The 14,165-nt window shown below is 40.6% G+C and overlaps 1 protein-coding gene across 4 annotated transcripts in view; it reads right to left on the reverse strand.

Annotated features, from left to right (window-relative positions):
- The window catches only part of LRP6 (LDL receptor related protein 6), a 130,578-nt gene that overhangs the window by 114,810 nt on the left and 1,603 nt on the right, over positions 1-14,165 (reverse strand). The window contains exon 1 of one of the 4 annotated variants that reach the window (XM_072876648.1): positions 5,160-5,194. The exons of the other annotated variants lie outside the window; for them this stretch is intronic. Within the exon in view, the coding sequence (XP_072732749.1) occupies positions 5,160-5,172 (13 nt within the window). The 5' untranslated portion in view covers positions 5,173-5,194. Of the gene's footprint in view, positions 1-5,159; positions 5,195-14,165 lie in introns of those variants that run through there. 4 annotated transcript variants of the gene reach the window in all.

Raw genomic sequence — 14,165 nt, forward strand, 5'->3', positions numbered from 1 at the left:
TCCCCTCATTACCACAAAACTGTTTATCAAAGACACTGCCACATGCATACTGGGAGAAGCTGAAGGAACTAAGAAGTTTCTTAATCTACCTCCAAATAAACAAGTTCTGCTATTTCTGCTATGTATGTTTGGAAGCTTTTTACTTTCTTTCTTCCTTTTTTTTTTTAAACCTAAATTGTTTAGACTGTCATCCTAATTTTAGAAACACTGACTATAAATTGATTTATGACAATCTTCAGATAGAAAGTTACCGAAATGGGGGGAGGGGGGAAGCTTTGTTGTTTTTTTAATAATGCTAAATTTGTATTCCCCTCCTCCAGAAAGCAAGTCTTTACTGTGCAGCAAAACATTCAGTTTAGAGATCATATTTCCAGGGAGAAGGGGTAGACTTCTTTAAATTAGAAAGCAGAATCCTTATATTAAGTAGGTTTATTACCTTACTTTGCTATCTCCTTCCCTTCCTTGCATAATTTCCCACCCCCTAAAGATTTAAAATTAATTACAGTAGAGTTTCTTGAAGTGCAGGTTGCTTATGATGACTGCATTTTTCAGAAAAAAGCATTCAATAAACTGAAAGTGATAAAAAAATAGATATGCAATAAAACCCTCTACTTTTTAAAGCCTGCATACAATTGTAACCTGAAAAATCTAGTTAATAGCCACCTCAATGTCATCTAGTGTACCACAGGAAACTGTGCAGCCAATTGGCAGAGCTCTCTCTAATAAGACAGCATGCCCAGCATTTGAAGAAAGGTAAATCCATGCACAAATGAGTACAGGTTCCGTTATTATGTGCAACACGGAGCGAGTACCCATGCACACAGCATGCACTGAATTGGAACACCAGGCATGTCAAGTGTAATCACCGAGGCCTGAAGGCACTGCTGAGCCTAACACAACTCCACCGCATAGGTTATTCGCTCCTTGCTGGAGCTCAGATCTGGCTGAGGAAGGACTGGAGAAAAATGTCCTTTTCATGAATGATACAAGTTATTTGAATGACGGCTCAGAAGAAACACAGCTACACTTAGGATGTGTAGTTTCATGCAGATTGATTCAAAGCTGCCACTTGTAATGCATTCTGCAGGGCTGGCAGATGAGGATATTAAGCTTTCCAATTTGTTGTGACATTCAGGAATGAAGCATGCATCACCAAAATAATAAAAACCAGGTTTGTTCCCCCACCCCCTCCAACCCTTCCCAGAAAACACGAAGGCTTCAATATCATATAAAGCCCAATTACTGAAGTTGGCAGCATTAGTACCTAGTATCATCTTTGCCATTTCCTTGACTCAAACAGCAATGCTAAAAGGAAAATTGTGGCAGAAGGTCCCATCCTGCCCCATATAACTCACTTTAAAAGAAGCACAGGACACTGAAAAGACAGCTTTCTTGAATAATGCAGTTATGAACTGTACTAATAGCCTAAGGGAAGAAGTCCAAGAGAAACTCCTTTCAAAGCTAGGCAACTATTTCGCAGTTTAAGTTATAATGGGGCAGAGAGATACAACTCTGATTTTTTTTTTTTAGTAGTCAAAGCTGAACTCCTTATATATGTTTCTATTTCCCTTTCTATAAACATCATAAAAATATATATTTTAACTGCAACAAACTAAAATACATTGAAGAGAAGTACACATTTTTAAAAGTAAAAGAAAACACACCCATCTTGGAAATCAACTACTGAAACAGCAGTGAATATTACCATGTCCTCTATCACCTGAGAGATCCATAATGTAGTTTATTCTTCTAATTAAAAAAACCGATACAGAGTAAAAGCTATGCTTAGTTATAAAATAAGTTTTTTTTGTATCCATCAGCAGGAACAAACATTTGCTTAGAGAACACAAAAGTTACAAAAACTAAGGTTTAAACACATTTGAACTGCAACAAAAATAATTTAAACAGTAAGAAACTCCTGCCAATAGCAGGTCACTGAGTCTAACTGCTTCTTAACTCTGATATTCACGTAACACCTTCCCTAAGCTTTCCACATTCAATATTAAAATCCAGCCACTGCCTTTTTTGCCCTACCTTTACAACTACAATTTTACATCAGCATCCTTCTCCTCACCAGCAAACTTCAGTTCTTGTACCAAAAATTTCTCTTGGCTACAGGTCTTGTCTCTCTCCCTAGCATACTGAAAGTTGCTAATCCCCGAGATACTTAAGTCTGGTTTCCCTAACACTTGTTTACTTAAGTCTTTGTACATCTGACTTGTAAGCATCTGATACTGGCTTAAAAACGCTACAGCCCACAGGATGCAAAGTGATGAAGCAACATAAAAAGATCACTTTACCAGCTAAAAATGTTCTTCAATTTTTTTTGGTGTTTAAGTGGCTACTTTAAGCTGCCAGAATTTGTCCCACTTTTCTTTAACTAGCCCAGAGGCCTTTTCCACAAGGTCCCGCTTGCTCCCTTTCCACTTTCAATGATCCATGACACCTCTGGGTGCCACGAGGTCAGCGTTACCTTCAACGTGCTCATTCTCTTTCACTGACGTAGAATTTAGCCTGGTTAAAGCAATTAGCATTGTCTCATTTTACCCAAACCCTTTTTTCTCATTCCCAACTCCCAGCAATGCTGTTCTACCCCCTCACTTAGTTAAGGGCCCCTCCCCAAGCTGATTCAAATCATTACGTCAGTGAAAGGTTTGACTGGGTTCGCAAGTTGAATCGACTCAAGAAGTGGTCCAGCAAACTCCAAAACTAACATAAGGCAAGCAGCAGGGAGTTGGAAGGGGGAGCAGCTCTCCCCCCTTTCACTGGCAGCCTGCCAGATCTGCTCAAGATGTGACTGCAGCCACATCCTTTCTCTCCAGCTCCACTTTCAGCTGTCGGTTCCCGACCTCTCTTTTGCGTTGGCACTAGCACTTGTCCCATAACACAGCAAGACAATGCAGGGAGCTAAACCAGCAGAAGGCTACCATGCTCTCCCGATACCTGCCAAAAATGTAGTTTTAAGCCAGCCATCATCCAGAACTAGTTCAGAACAACATCAGATAAACCCACGTCCTAGCACACCAAGGAAAGGGAGGACTGCATCAGCTTTGACAAGTCAGTTGAACCAGTTGCTTGTGAACCTCCAATTTAGGAACAGGACCTGCCAGACTAGAGGTAGCCACCATAAACTGTGGCAACCTGCCCCAGAATCCCACTGTGGCCCAGACAGTAATACTGGGCAACTGCTCACATTGTGGAAAGAAATATCCATGCAAGAGTCCACTGGTAAGAAACCTATGGATTGTTACATTGGAAGAAGATGTCATTGAGCTGGGAAGAGAAAACTCCCCATCTTCTAAAAGTCTTGCTGAAGAACACTGAGCATCTAAAGGTGAACTGATACTGCCAAGCACACTGCCACGAGGATGGCAAACATGAGGACTGGAAAAGAGGAGATGCAGTGATGAGATGTGCCAAGCAAATACACACTGTCCTGGATGAGCCACAGTAAGCATTAAGGAATGACATGCACCCATGTTCAGCCCACAAGAGGAGGAAAAACAGATACTGGGGTCAGTTCTTTATCAATGATCTGGACAAGGGGATCGAGTGCACCCTCAGTAAGTTTGCAGTTGACACCAAGCTGGGCAGGATTGTTGATCTGCTTGAGGGTAGGAAGGCTCTGCAGAGGGAGCTGGACAGGCTGGATCAATGGGCCGAGGCCAGTTGTAAGAGGTTCAACAAGGCTAAGTGCTGGGTCCTGCACTTGGGTCACAGCAACCCCATGCAACGCTACAGGCTTGGGGAAGAGTGGCTGGAAAGCTGACTGGTGGAGTTGGTCGACAGCCAGCAGTGTGTCCAGGTGGCCAAGAAAGCCAACAGCATCCTGGCTTGTATCAGAAATAGCGTGGCCAGCAGGACTAGGGAAGTGATTGTCCCCCTGTACTCAGCACTGGTGAAGCCGCACCTTGACTACTGTGTTCAGTTTTGGGCCCCCCACTACAAGAAGGACATCGAGGTGCTGGAGCGTGTCCAGAGAAGAGCAATGAAGCTGGTGAAGGGTCTAGAGCACAAGTCTTAGAAGGGGCAGCTGAAGGAACTGGGGTTGTTTAGCCTGGAGAAAAGGAGGCTGAGGGGAGACCTTCTTGCTCTCTACAACTACCTGAGAGGAGGTTGTAGCAAGTTGGCTGTCAGTCTCTTCACCCAAGTAACAAGCAATAGGACAAGAGGAAATGGCTTCAAGTTGCACCAGGGAAGGTTTAGATTGGATATTAGGAAAACTTTCTTTACTGAAAGGGTTATCAAGCATTGGAACGGGCTGCCCAGGGAAGTGGTTGAGTCACCATCCCTGGAGGTATTTGAAAGATGTGTAGATGTGGTGCTTAGGGACATGGTTTAGTGGTGGACTTGGTGGTACTAGGTTAATGGTTGGACTCAATGATCTTAAAGGTCTTTTCCAACCTAAACAATTCTATGATTCTATGAAATGGGCATAGATAACCAGCAAAGAGCATTAATTGCAACCTCCTCAAAACTATTCTATACACAAAACTCCTTGTATATAATACAATCCTCCCTGCTCCCAAGATGTCCCACAGAGAGCCAACACAAGAACATAAGAAAAACTCTTCTTGATGGACACAAGGGTCACAGTACAGTCAGTTGTGAGGACTCTCCCTTCACTCCCCAGGTTTCAGATTTCTTCACCGCTGCTTATGCTTATAAGAAATTATGTATATTTGTATTTTTCATTGCGTGGTTTGGAGGAGCAAGAAGGAAAAGATTTGTCAACAGTTTTGACTTCTGGTTCCTACCCCTCATGCAGGAGCAGAGGTAGAGCTGCAATAAGAACTCGAGACTTCATCAGTCTTTGGAAAAATGTAAATGAATGCCATGTTTGTAGTGAATTCATGTTGTCATGGACAGTGGAGGTAGCATTGGGAATAAAAGCCTGGGAGACTTGTATCAAATCAGAAGAGAGGCAAGTTGCAAATGAAAATAAACTTCCCCAAAAAGCAGGGACCCAGCCTCAATAAACTTATAGAGAGTTGGTTTATATTTAAAAAAAAAAAAACACAAAACCACCACCAGGAAATACATAAGAGTTTCAGCATAGCAAGCAGCAGGCCAGGATTTTGCGCTAAGTGCCCCATCACAGCACCTCTCCCGATTTATTCTACACAATCGTTTTTACGCAAACTAATGAACTGACATACCAGTAGTCCCCATTCCACCTTCACTGTGAATGGAGAACTCTTCTCTCTGAACCTCCTTGTTCTCACAAACATACCTGCAGGACACAGCAGGCAACCAGGACTTTAGTAAACAAGCATAAGGCAGCCCAAGCTTGTCAAAGAAGACCTTTTCTCCTCTTTTCAACTAACCTAAAGCATATTCCACATGCTAAAGCCACCCAAGGGCTGTTCAGATGGTAACTCAAAAGGTCACAGGAACAGCCAGGCTTGACAGTGAATAAGATGAGTAAAAACATAAGTGCAAAAGCAAAGACACCAAGCAGCACCAATGGCACTTGGATTCTGTGTCAAGCCTCTACAGTTAGTTTTGCAGGCCTTTGGCCAGATAGGAGCTGTGGAGACCAAGACATCCTGCAAGACTAGCTGGTACAAAGGCAGTAAGTCATCCTTTACCCTGCTGAATAACAGGGAAAAAATTCTCTTAAAGAGCTAGATGGATGGAGGCAAGAGAATAAGAGGGGGGAAAAAATGGAGTACAGGGAAAGATAGAAATACCAGGTCCAGGCATAAAAAGTCAGACCTGGCAGAGTATAGCAAAAACACACGACTGAAGTACACCAAATACTCCAGCATATCACAGGCAAATAACTTTCTGAATGGCAGGCATTGCCCATCAAATCATCCTGTTGGCATCAGAGCCATAGAGCCAGCAGTTGATGATTTCCAAATTATCACAGCATGTCTCTTCTCAGCATTAGGTAGCACACTCACACTGATCCACTGTCTCAGCAAGGGAAAGGTGACTCGGCTCATCTTTCCATAACATTGACTCTCCTACTCTGAAGTTCTTTCCATTGCACCCTCATGGGGATAAACCTCACTACTTTGACTGGCAGCTGACATCTTTATAACTTAATGTGCTGAATCTACCTTGCTGACAACAGCCTAGGATGAGCAGAGAGCTATGCTCCCTGGTCAGGCATCTGCTTGCAGCTGCATTGCCATATAACACTACCACCTTCTTCCATTACCCTGCTGCTTACAAGAGGGAAACACAAAGTGGCAAGGACCTGTCAGCAGCACAGTACACTTTCCTAGGCCAGCAGCAGACTCTGAAAAGCAGGAAGGCTCAAAGGTATGCGTGACCAAGTAGCACCATGATCTATATTAACGTCTGCAGAACTTCAACATTACACTTCTCATTTCCTCAGGTGTCCTCATAACCTTCGTTCAACACTCTCCCAGTTTCTCAAACAGTTGTCAGAATAACACAGCACTGCAGGTGAAGTCATACCAGTTCCACGTGCGTTGGCAATACTTCCCTAGTTCTACTGGAAACATCCATGCTTAAATTGATACAATCTGTTTAATGAAAAAGTTAGTATGCATGTAGACTGCTGCAAAGCAACTCCTGTCTGCAAGGTATGTTTCTGACAGTTCTCCCAAGCACACACCTTCGCTCATGCAGAAAAAGAAATCTTGTTTTGCTATACTGCTCCAATTAGAGTCCCACATCTGAACAGGGATATTTTGCAACCCAAACTTGAAGCCATATGATGACAGATAAGATGACCTGATCACACTGAAACAAAACACTACCCTTCACACCTTCTGGTGTCATCATTTCCTACACAGCTTCTAACAGTAAGAAAACAAACTGAAAGCCTCTACCATATCCCTCACGAAGCTGTTGAAAGACTGTGCATTGCTTAAGTCCCTCCACTGGATTAGAGCACCAAGACTCAACACTGTGATGCTGTGACAGAGACAGCCCATTTCCCAAAGCCTAAGAAGGCTAAAGGCTGCAAGATACACCTTGTACACCCTGGCAAGCTGAGACGGGAATGCTCCAAAGTTTGTTGCTACTCTGGAGCGATCACAGTTCATGAGCTGCTCCAGCCTGAACAGCATGCGTGTTTGGGGGTGCACATCCAGTCAAGAGTGGCCTGAGAGGGCTTACCCTCAAGCACCACTTGCCTCCATAGCTGGACAACCCCAGTTATACTAGCAGGCAACGCATGGCAATAGTCCCAGCCAAAGGGTTTCACCCAGATTGCTAATAGTTCCATGTGGACCAAAAAAAAATCCACACCTTGAACAGCAGCATGCTGGTTTACCTTCAAACTAACAAAGCCTTTTTCAACATTGACAAGAAGTTCATAGGCACTGAGCTACCCTTAGATGACTTTCAGCAATTTATCTGAGCTGGCGTGCCTAGTACTTAAAAAATATTTCTTAAGTCTGTCAGTTTGCCTCACCAGGTAAAAGACAAAACAACTTTTTAATTTATTTATTCTGGTTTGTGGTTGGGGTTTTTTATTTGTTTGGATTTTCAAAGCACTATCAGGAAGTTGCTGTAAAGCATGAACATAGACTTCAGCACAAAAGACTCCAACTGGAGGACAGAATGACCCATAAAACAGAAAAACGTGCCAGCATTGATGAGTACACCACAAAAATAAGTGACAGCCCTCAGCTGAAACATAATAGTGGGACTGATTTGGGGCAGAGGGTGTGGGGTAGCAGCAGTACAGCCTTGAAGGCTTATCACATTTTCATCCCCACTTCTCTGCAATTCTTCAACAAAGAACATATCAGCTATCCGATGATTTCTTTGTGGCATACTTTCAACCAAACTTGCCGAATGGCATCTTTGTCCGTTCATCCATCATAACAAATATTAAGAATAAAATAAGCCATACCTCCAACTAGTAAAACAATTCCACAGATTTTGTTTCTCATGCAGGTAAAATACTTTCTTCAAGCAATTTTGCAAAAATATGAAGGATTCACATTGAACTAGAAAATAATTTTGTAAGAAAATTGAAAGAAACTACTCACAGTGCAAGTTTAAAACAACTTTCCATCAGCCAAAGGAAAAAAGTTCTCAAACCAAAGTTACACTTTAAACAGTCAAATTCTTAAGACTATTAAGTTCACTACAGACTAATATAATAAATAACAATTCCAGTTCAAATGAACAGTTAGGGACTGTTTTTAAAGGATAAGGAAAGATGTGCACAAACTTCAAGAATTTTGAAAATTATTGCACATAATCTTTTTTTTGGAAACACAGTTGGACCTACGTGATTTATTTTAATTTTTTAGCTCTCAAAAACACTCACATCCCAGCACTATTAGTGTCAAATCTTCAACAGGCTTACATTAGATTAATGACACATGAGAAAAAAAAAGGAACAAAACCCAAAAAAACAGAACAACACACACACATATGCAAGGTCCCTTGAAAAAGGTGAACAATCTAGTCCCTTTCATATTGAATATGACTCATTTCTGGTAATCCAAAAGAAAAACAAACCATCCCATAAACACAAACCCTCCCAACTTGGAATTATTTTACCTATGAATTTTACCATTACCTACAGGGTAAAAACTAACTGTTGAGCCTCAGTTAAGTTTCTGAGTTATTAGAACACCAGTGCATTTTCCAAACGGACATAGTAAGAGTGACTACAAGGTTTACAAATTCCTACTCTTCTATTATTCTTAATATTCCTACTCTACTAATCCATGTGTGGACAAGAGGATTCTTGGATTTCCAAAGTGCTAACACTTTAATTAACACTAACACTCTGAGTACAAGGAAGAGTTTTATTCACTGCTTTGACAGAACAACAAAGGAAAAATGTCTGAAATGCTATGATACCTGATGTTTGTTACCTTCCACATACTCTTAACTTCCAGAATTCAAGCAAACACATTGGCCACCTTCCAGAAGCCCAAACTCTTTGACAACGTACAAGGGAGAATGCTTGTTACTGAGGAGTTCTGGAGGCATAAGTAGTTAAAAAAAAAAGCCAAAAAACAAAAACCAAAAAACCCCAAAAACATATGAACTATGGTTTTCCTCTGGGAACAGATTGGGGGGGAGTAAGAGGAAAAATATAAAGGAGAAAATTATGTTTTGGTATCATAGAGAAGGAAAACAAACGATTTTTGATTAAGCAAAATTATATAGCTAGTTGATTAAGATTTTCTGTCTCAAATACGATTACTTTTCAAATCTGACATCAAGAGCTCACACATGGCCCTCATAAACAGAATTAAAACTATAATCCCATTTCTGCCACATTGATTATATCACGAGGGAGTAATTCTATTTAGGTAATATGATCCTGTAACAAGATACTAAAAAAAAATCTGTATGAATGTTGCCATTTTCCATGTCTGTTTATATTAAAAACATTTTCTTATTGTTCTCTCTGTATAAATAATGAAGCTCAGAAAGCCTTCCATCTTTTAAACCGACATGCTTCTCTCTCTAAACAGTTTATAGCATTTTGCAAAGGAAACAAAGTATTACTAACTAAACCATCGCTTCTTTTAACCTACACTTTGAATGGTATGTTCTTAAAACTGTATTATAAATCAAATGGGAAAAGGTATTACAGTATTCCCATTCTATTATAGACTGGTAGGTTTGACTGCATTTCAAAACTGGTGGGGAACTGTAACAATTACATTGAAATAGAAAGGTCTGTAGCAAGATAATCACCAGCGGACAAAAAACCCACCCTATTTTCATAACTGTCTCACAGGAGAACATAAGGAAAAGGAGAAATGACAACAAGCTCATTTCTACTTGCAAACACCATCACTGTTCAGACCAAGTTCTGTCCACGTGGAGCAAATATCAAGCCTGTTCACATTGTGAATCTCTTGCCATAAATATTTATAGACTACAAGACTATCTAGAGAGCTTAATGAAGGCTCTCTATATCAGCTTGTCTGCCAAACATACAAATAGGAAAAAGATACTTAATATTTAGGATGTCAATACTCAGCATTTATGTACAATCCATTAGAGATGCAATGCCTTCCCCTTCCAAGCCTTGGACAATTACCACAAAAGAATGACACAGCTTCTTTGTTTAGAGTGCTGTGTATTCTGTAACTCTGCAAGTGGTATACTCTGAAATTACACAAGTGAGGTATAAGTTGAAAAAATAAAGGTTATTATTACAGACTGTATTTCTTTCACCTAACAGCAATTACCTTCTAGAAGAGCCATCACGACAAAGTGCTTGGCACAGAAGAAGTGGAAGTACTCACCACATGCTCATCCTAAACCTCATGTCCACACACCAACAGTCACCCTTGGTGAGCCATAGCGTTTAGGTTCAAGGGCTCAACTTTTAAGCCAGCAATGCCAACTGCTTTATATGAACGTGAACAGATCATCTTTGAAGTCTGCAAGGCAGTTGCATCCCCCCATGTCTTTCTAAGCAACTTATATCACTTACTGGTAAAAGTCCATTTGTGGGAAATTCCTTACCAATGTAAATTATGCTTCACTGGCAACAACTGCTTTCAAAGTACAAACAGCCCTCATGTGCCATCAAGGAAGTGGGTGGCAGCAAAGAATTTCACCAGTGATGTGCAGTTTACTAACCAAATCTCTCTCAGGTGAGCTGGCTGAAGTGCGAGGGCCCCCCAGCAGAACTGGGAGAGGAGCTGAGCACACTCCCAGGCACGGCAGAGCCACCAGCTCAGCCAGAAGCAGCAGCATGCAACAAACCTTTAGTAACAACTGCATTTCTGGTCCCACTGAACAATAACACATAACCCTCCCTATAGTACAAGGAAGTGGACTCTTTTCAAGAAGCCAGCAGCAAAGCGACCCAAGTATTTATCATTTTGTAGGAAAGTAATGGGGTTAAATATGCTGGAGATAAAGAATATAGTGTTTACGTCTGCAGACTGGCTGCCAGAGGAGATGAATGGTGACAGATCAGAAACTAAGACCTGTTTCTCCCTGTTTTCCTCCCCTACTCCACTCCCTCAGAAGGAAATAAAAAAGTTATCTTTGCTCTACTTGATTTGAACTAAAAAGTAAATCCAATATTACGTGCACTGCAGCAGATATTTTTGAAGCTGGCATTTTTGAGATGCGACATCATCATAAAGGTGTATTACAGATGTCCAAAGGAATCAGATTTCTCCAGCTCCCAAAGACACAGAGTTTAAAAGGTTCCTATGCTCCAGATCCTGACCTATCTTCCTGCAAAAAAAAAAAACCCCTCTACCCAGTCTACAGCTTCCAGCCAAATTCCTTACCTAGAACTCAGGGAATGCAGATGTAATCAATTCACTAGGGAAAAAGGAAACATAAATATGGTTAATGTCCCTCGAACCAGTATTGGTATGAAACATGAACAAAGCTTTTCACCTGAATACCTTTATGTAACTCCCACTGAAGGATACAGAAGCCCATCATCTGCATACACCTCTGACCAGATACACACAGCTTTACCCACATACCTAAAACTTCCCGTTATCTTCAGTGCACCTTGCCAAAAATGCTACTTCACCTTACCTCCAAGACATAGCAAAAAATTCCATCAAACTTTCTAAGTCCTAATTTTTCAGTTTTAAAGAAAAGCTAAAGCAATCTGACAATAAATGAACTATATCACAGAGATGCAATTGCAAAAACTATTAAAGTAATGGTGGATTTTGTAACACCTTAGATCACGCTAATTTTAGACTGTTCTATGGAGAGATGAAAGAGGAAAATGCGTTGGAAATCACGGCAGACAAAGGCACACTGATTTCTGAGGAATCACACAATGAAAAAACATGACTAGAATACAGTTGATTCAAGCTTGGGTAAAGAAATAGACCATGATGATTACAAAAAAAAAAAATTTCCAAGTCTCATTGTCAAAACTTAAGTATTGTACAGTCCTAGGTGAAATGACCCTTTGCCTGAAGGCAAAAACATAGCTCCAGCTGGAAATGCCACACTCACCTCCAGCCTGAGTGCTTCAGAAGTAAAAAGCCTATTCCTTGTCCCCTTTTCTGACTTCTAGTAGAAAAACACATGCAAACACCTCCAGTCACAGCTTAGCAAGTCTTGAACATTAAGCTCTTCTAAACTACATGCAAACGAGTCTATCTAAAAAGATACAAAACAGCAGATGATCTCTTTATCAAAAGCACATAACAACAGATTAAAACCAATTAAAACAGTAACAATATTAAAACAATAACAACAGATTAAAACAAACCCTCTTCTTCCCTCTTATGCGTTCAGCAGTACTTTTAAAATGCCCGTTACAAAACGGGCATTTTCATTTCTTCACTAATTGACCTTAAGCACAGAGGTCTGCAACGTTCAGTATGTCTGCACAAACATCATTTATAAGATTCCTATTCAAACAAGTTTTATGCACTGTCTGCCTGATCAGGGTTTAAAACCAAAACAAAACAGCAATTGCGTGCTGACTGGAGAGTTATTTCTGGAAGAAAAGTAAGCCATGAACACTTGCAGAGGAAGAACTCTCTCTTTATCACTCATTAAAAAGTTGAAACCTCAGTTTCGCACTTATCTGTAGCTCCCTGACAGATGTGATGCCACTGCTATTGCCTCCTTGCAAATGTCAATTACCTAACACGATCCTGATTAGTTTCACAGCTGTCATGAAGAATACAGCAAAGCTGCCATGAAGCAGCTCTAACTCACACCTCCATACGCACCCTCAGGGAGCGGCTTCAAGAAGCACTGTTGATGGTCAGAGAGGAGGAAGCCCAATCCCTCAAATCAAACCAGGGGCTGAGAGAGGAGAACAGAGACTGGACTGTGATGAGGGCCAGGAGGTACCAGGAAAGTGACTCCTTTCTTCCATCAGCCAGAGTATGAAAAAAAAAAAAAAACCAAACAAAAAAACAACCCAACCCCAAACCACAGAACCTCCACAGCAAGCTGTCATGACAGTAACCTCCTGCCTCTTAGAAATCCAGATACCTGCCCTGAAAACATCAGTAGGATCTGGCTTATCACAGTCCTTGGATGACTCTGGAAGGCACGTGCCTTGCCCTGTGCATCCATTTCTGTCTGGTAATGGCCTGGTACTTCAAGTCCTTATTAGTTTACAGGGCACTGCACTTCCAGGTTACCAATTTTATTCCTTTCCAGATCGGTAAACAAGTCTACCATACTTTCCTCAGACTAATGATCACAGTTCAGTTGTTGTAAACCTCTGATCATTTGCCTTTTTTAAGTCAATGAGAACAGGGAGGCTAGTTTTATAAGCAGAGAGGATGCTGCAATCCACAGATATACACCATTACATTTTCTGAGTTTCAGTCTCCAGCACTGTTGGCTTGGCATCCTTCACAGCACTGAATTCACAAACCAAATAGTGAACTTCATAACTTTGCCTCTACTTTCATGTATAAACTTATTCATACTCATGCTGGCACTGCCTCTGCCTCATTAAAGAACTGCTGACACCTCTTCTGAACTCAACACATCTTATTCAAACCAATTCTCCTTGCATAGATGTTGTTTATTAGGGAGGATGCATGCATTAAAATTTGATTTTTGTTTCTTCAGAGTTCAGCTGTTCCTGCTGTTTATCTCTATCTAAGGTAACAATTAGCCAGTAGGAAAATTACTATCGTGTCACACACAGAAGATTATGACTTCAGGTAGGTGATCAAACAGCATGAACCATGAACACAGAAGAAACAAAAATGCTGTTTGGATACAAATGTCCTTGGCAATAGACAAAGATGAGAGACAAGAAAAGAAATGACAGTCTGGATGGTTTAAAACTGAATGTTTCTTCAAATTGTCTTATTAAGCATCATCACATATACAAAAATTTGCAAAAGCACATGTCACTATTTTGAGATTAATTTGAAGAAATTAGCGACAGTATTATATGACGTTACATATGACAGTGATTCTTGTGATTCATTTGAACTAGGTTGAACAGCAAGTTAGAGCCAAACGAATGGTTTATTAAGAATAGGTATGATTGTTACTTAAAAAAATGAACTAATTGGGAAACAATTTCTCTATGTACTACAGACCCAACTTAACTTTTGAAAATTGGGGTTTAACCTCCACAACAGGAGTATGAAATGTTACACAGTCCATTTAAATAAGTATAATTGTATCTTCGCAAACAGGATACAATATGGCAAACAGATGCATAGAAAAAAAAAACACGGTATGGAAGAAAGGAAAATTTTTGTTTTCCAGAGAACTGAGCAACT

The sequence above is a fragment of the Ciconia boyciana genome, chromosome 1 (genome assembly GCF_034638445.1).
Source record: "Ciconia boyciana chromosome 1, ASM3463844v1, whole genome shotgun sequence".
In the NCBI taxonomy this organism is placed as follows: domain Eukaryota; kingdom Metazoa; phylum Chordata; class Aves; order Ciconiiformes; family Ciconiidae; genus Ciconia; species Ciconia boyciana.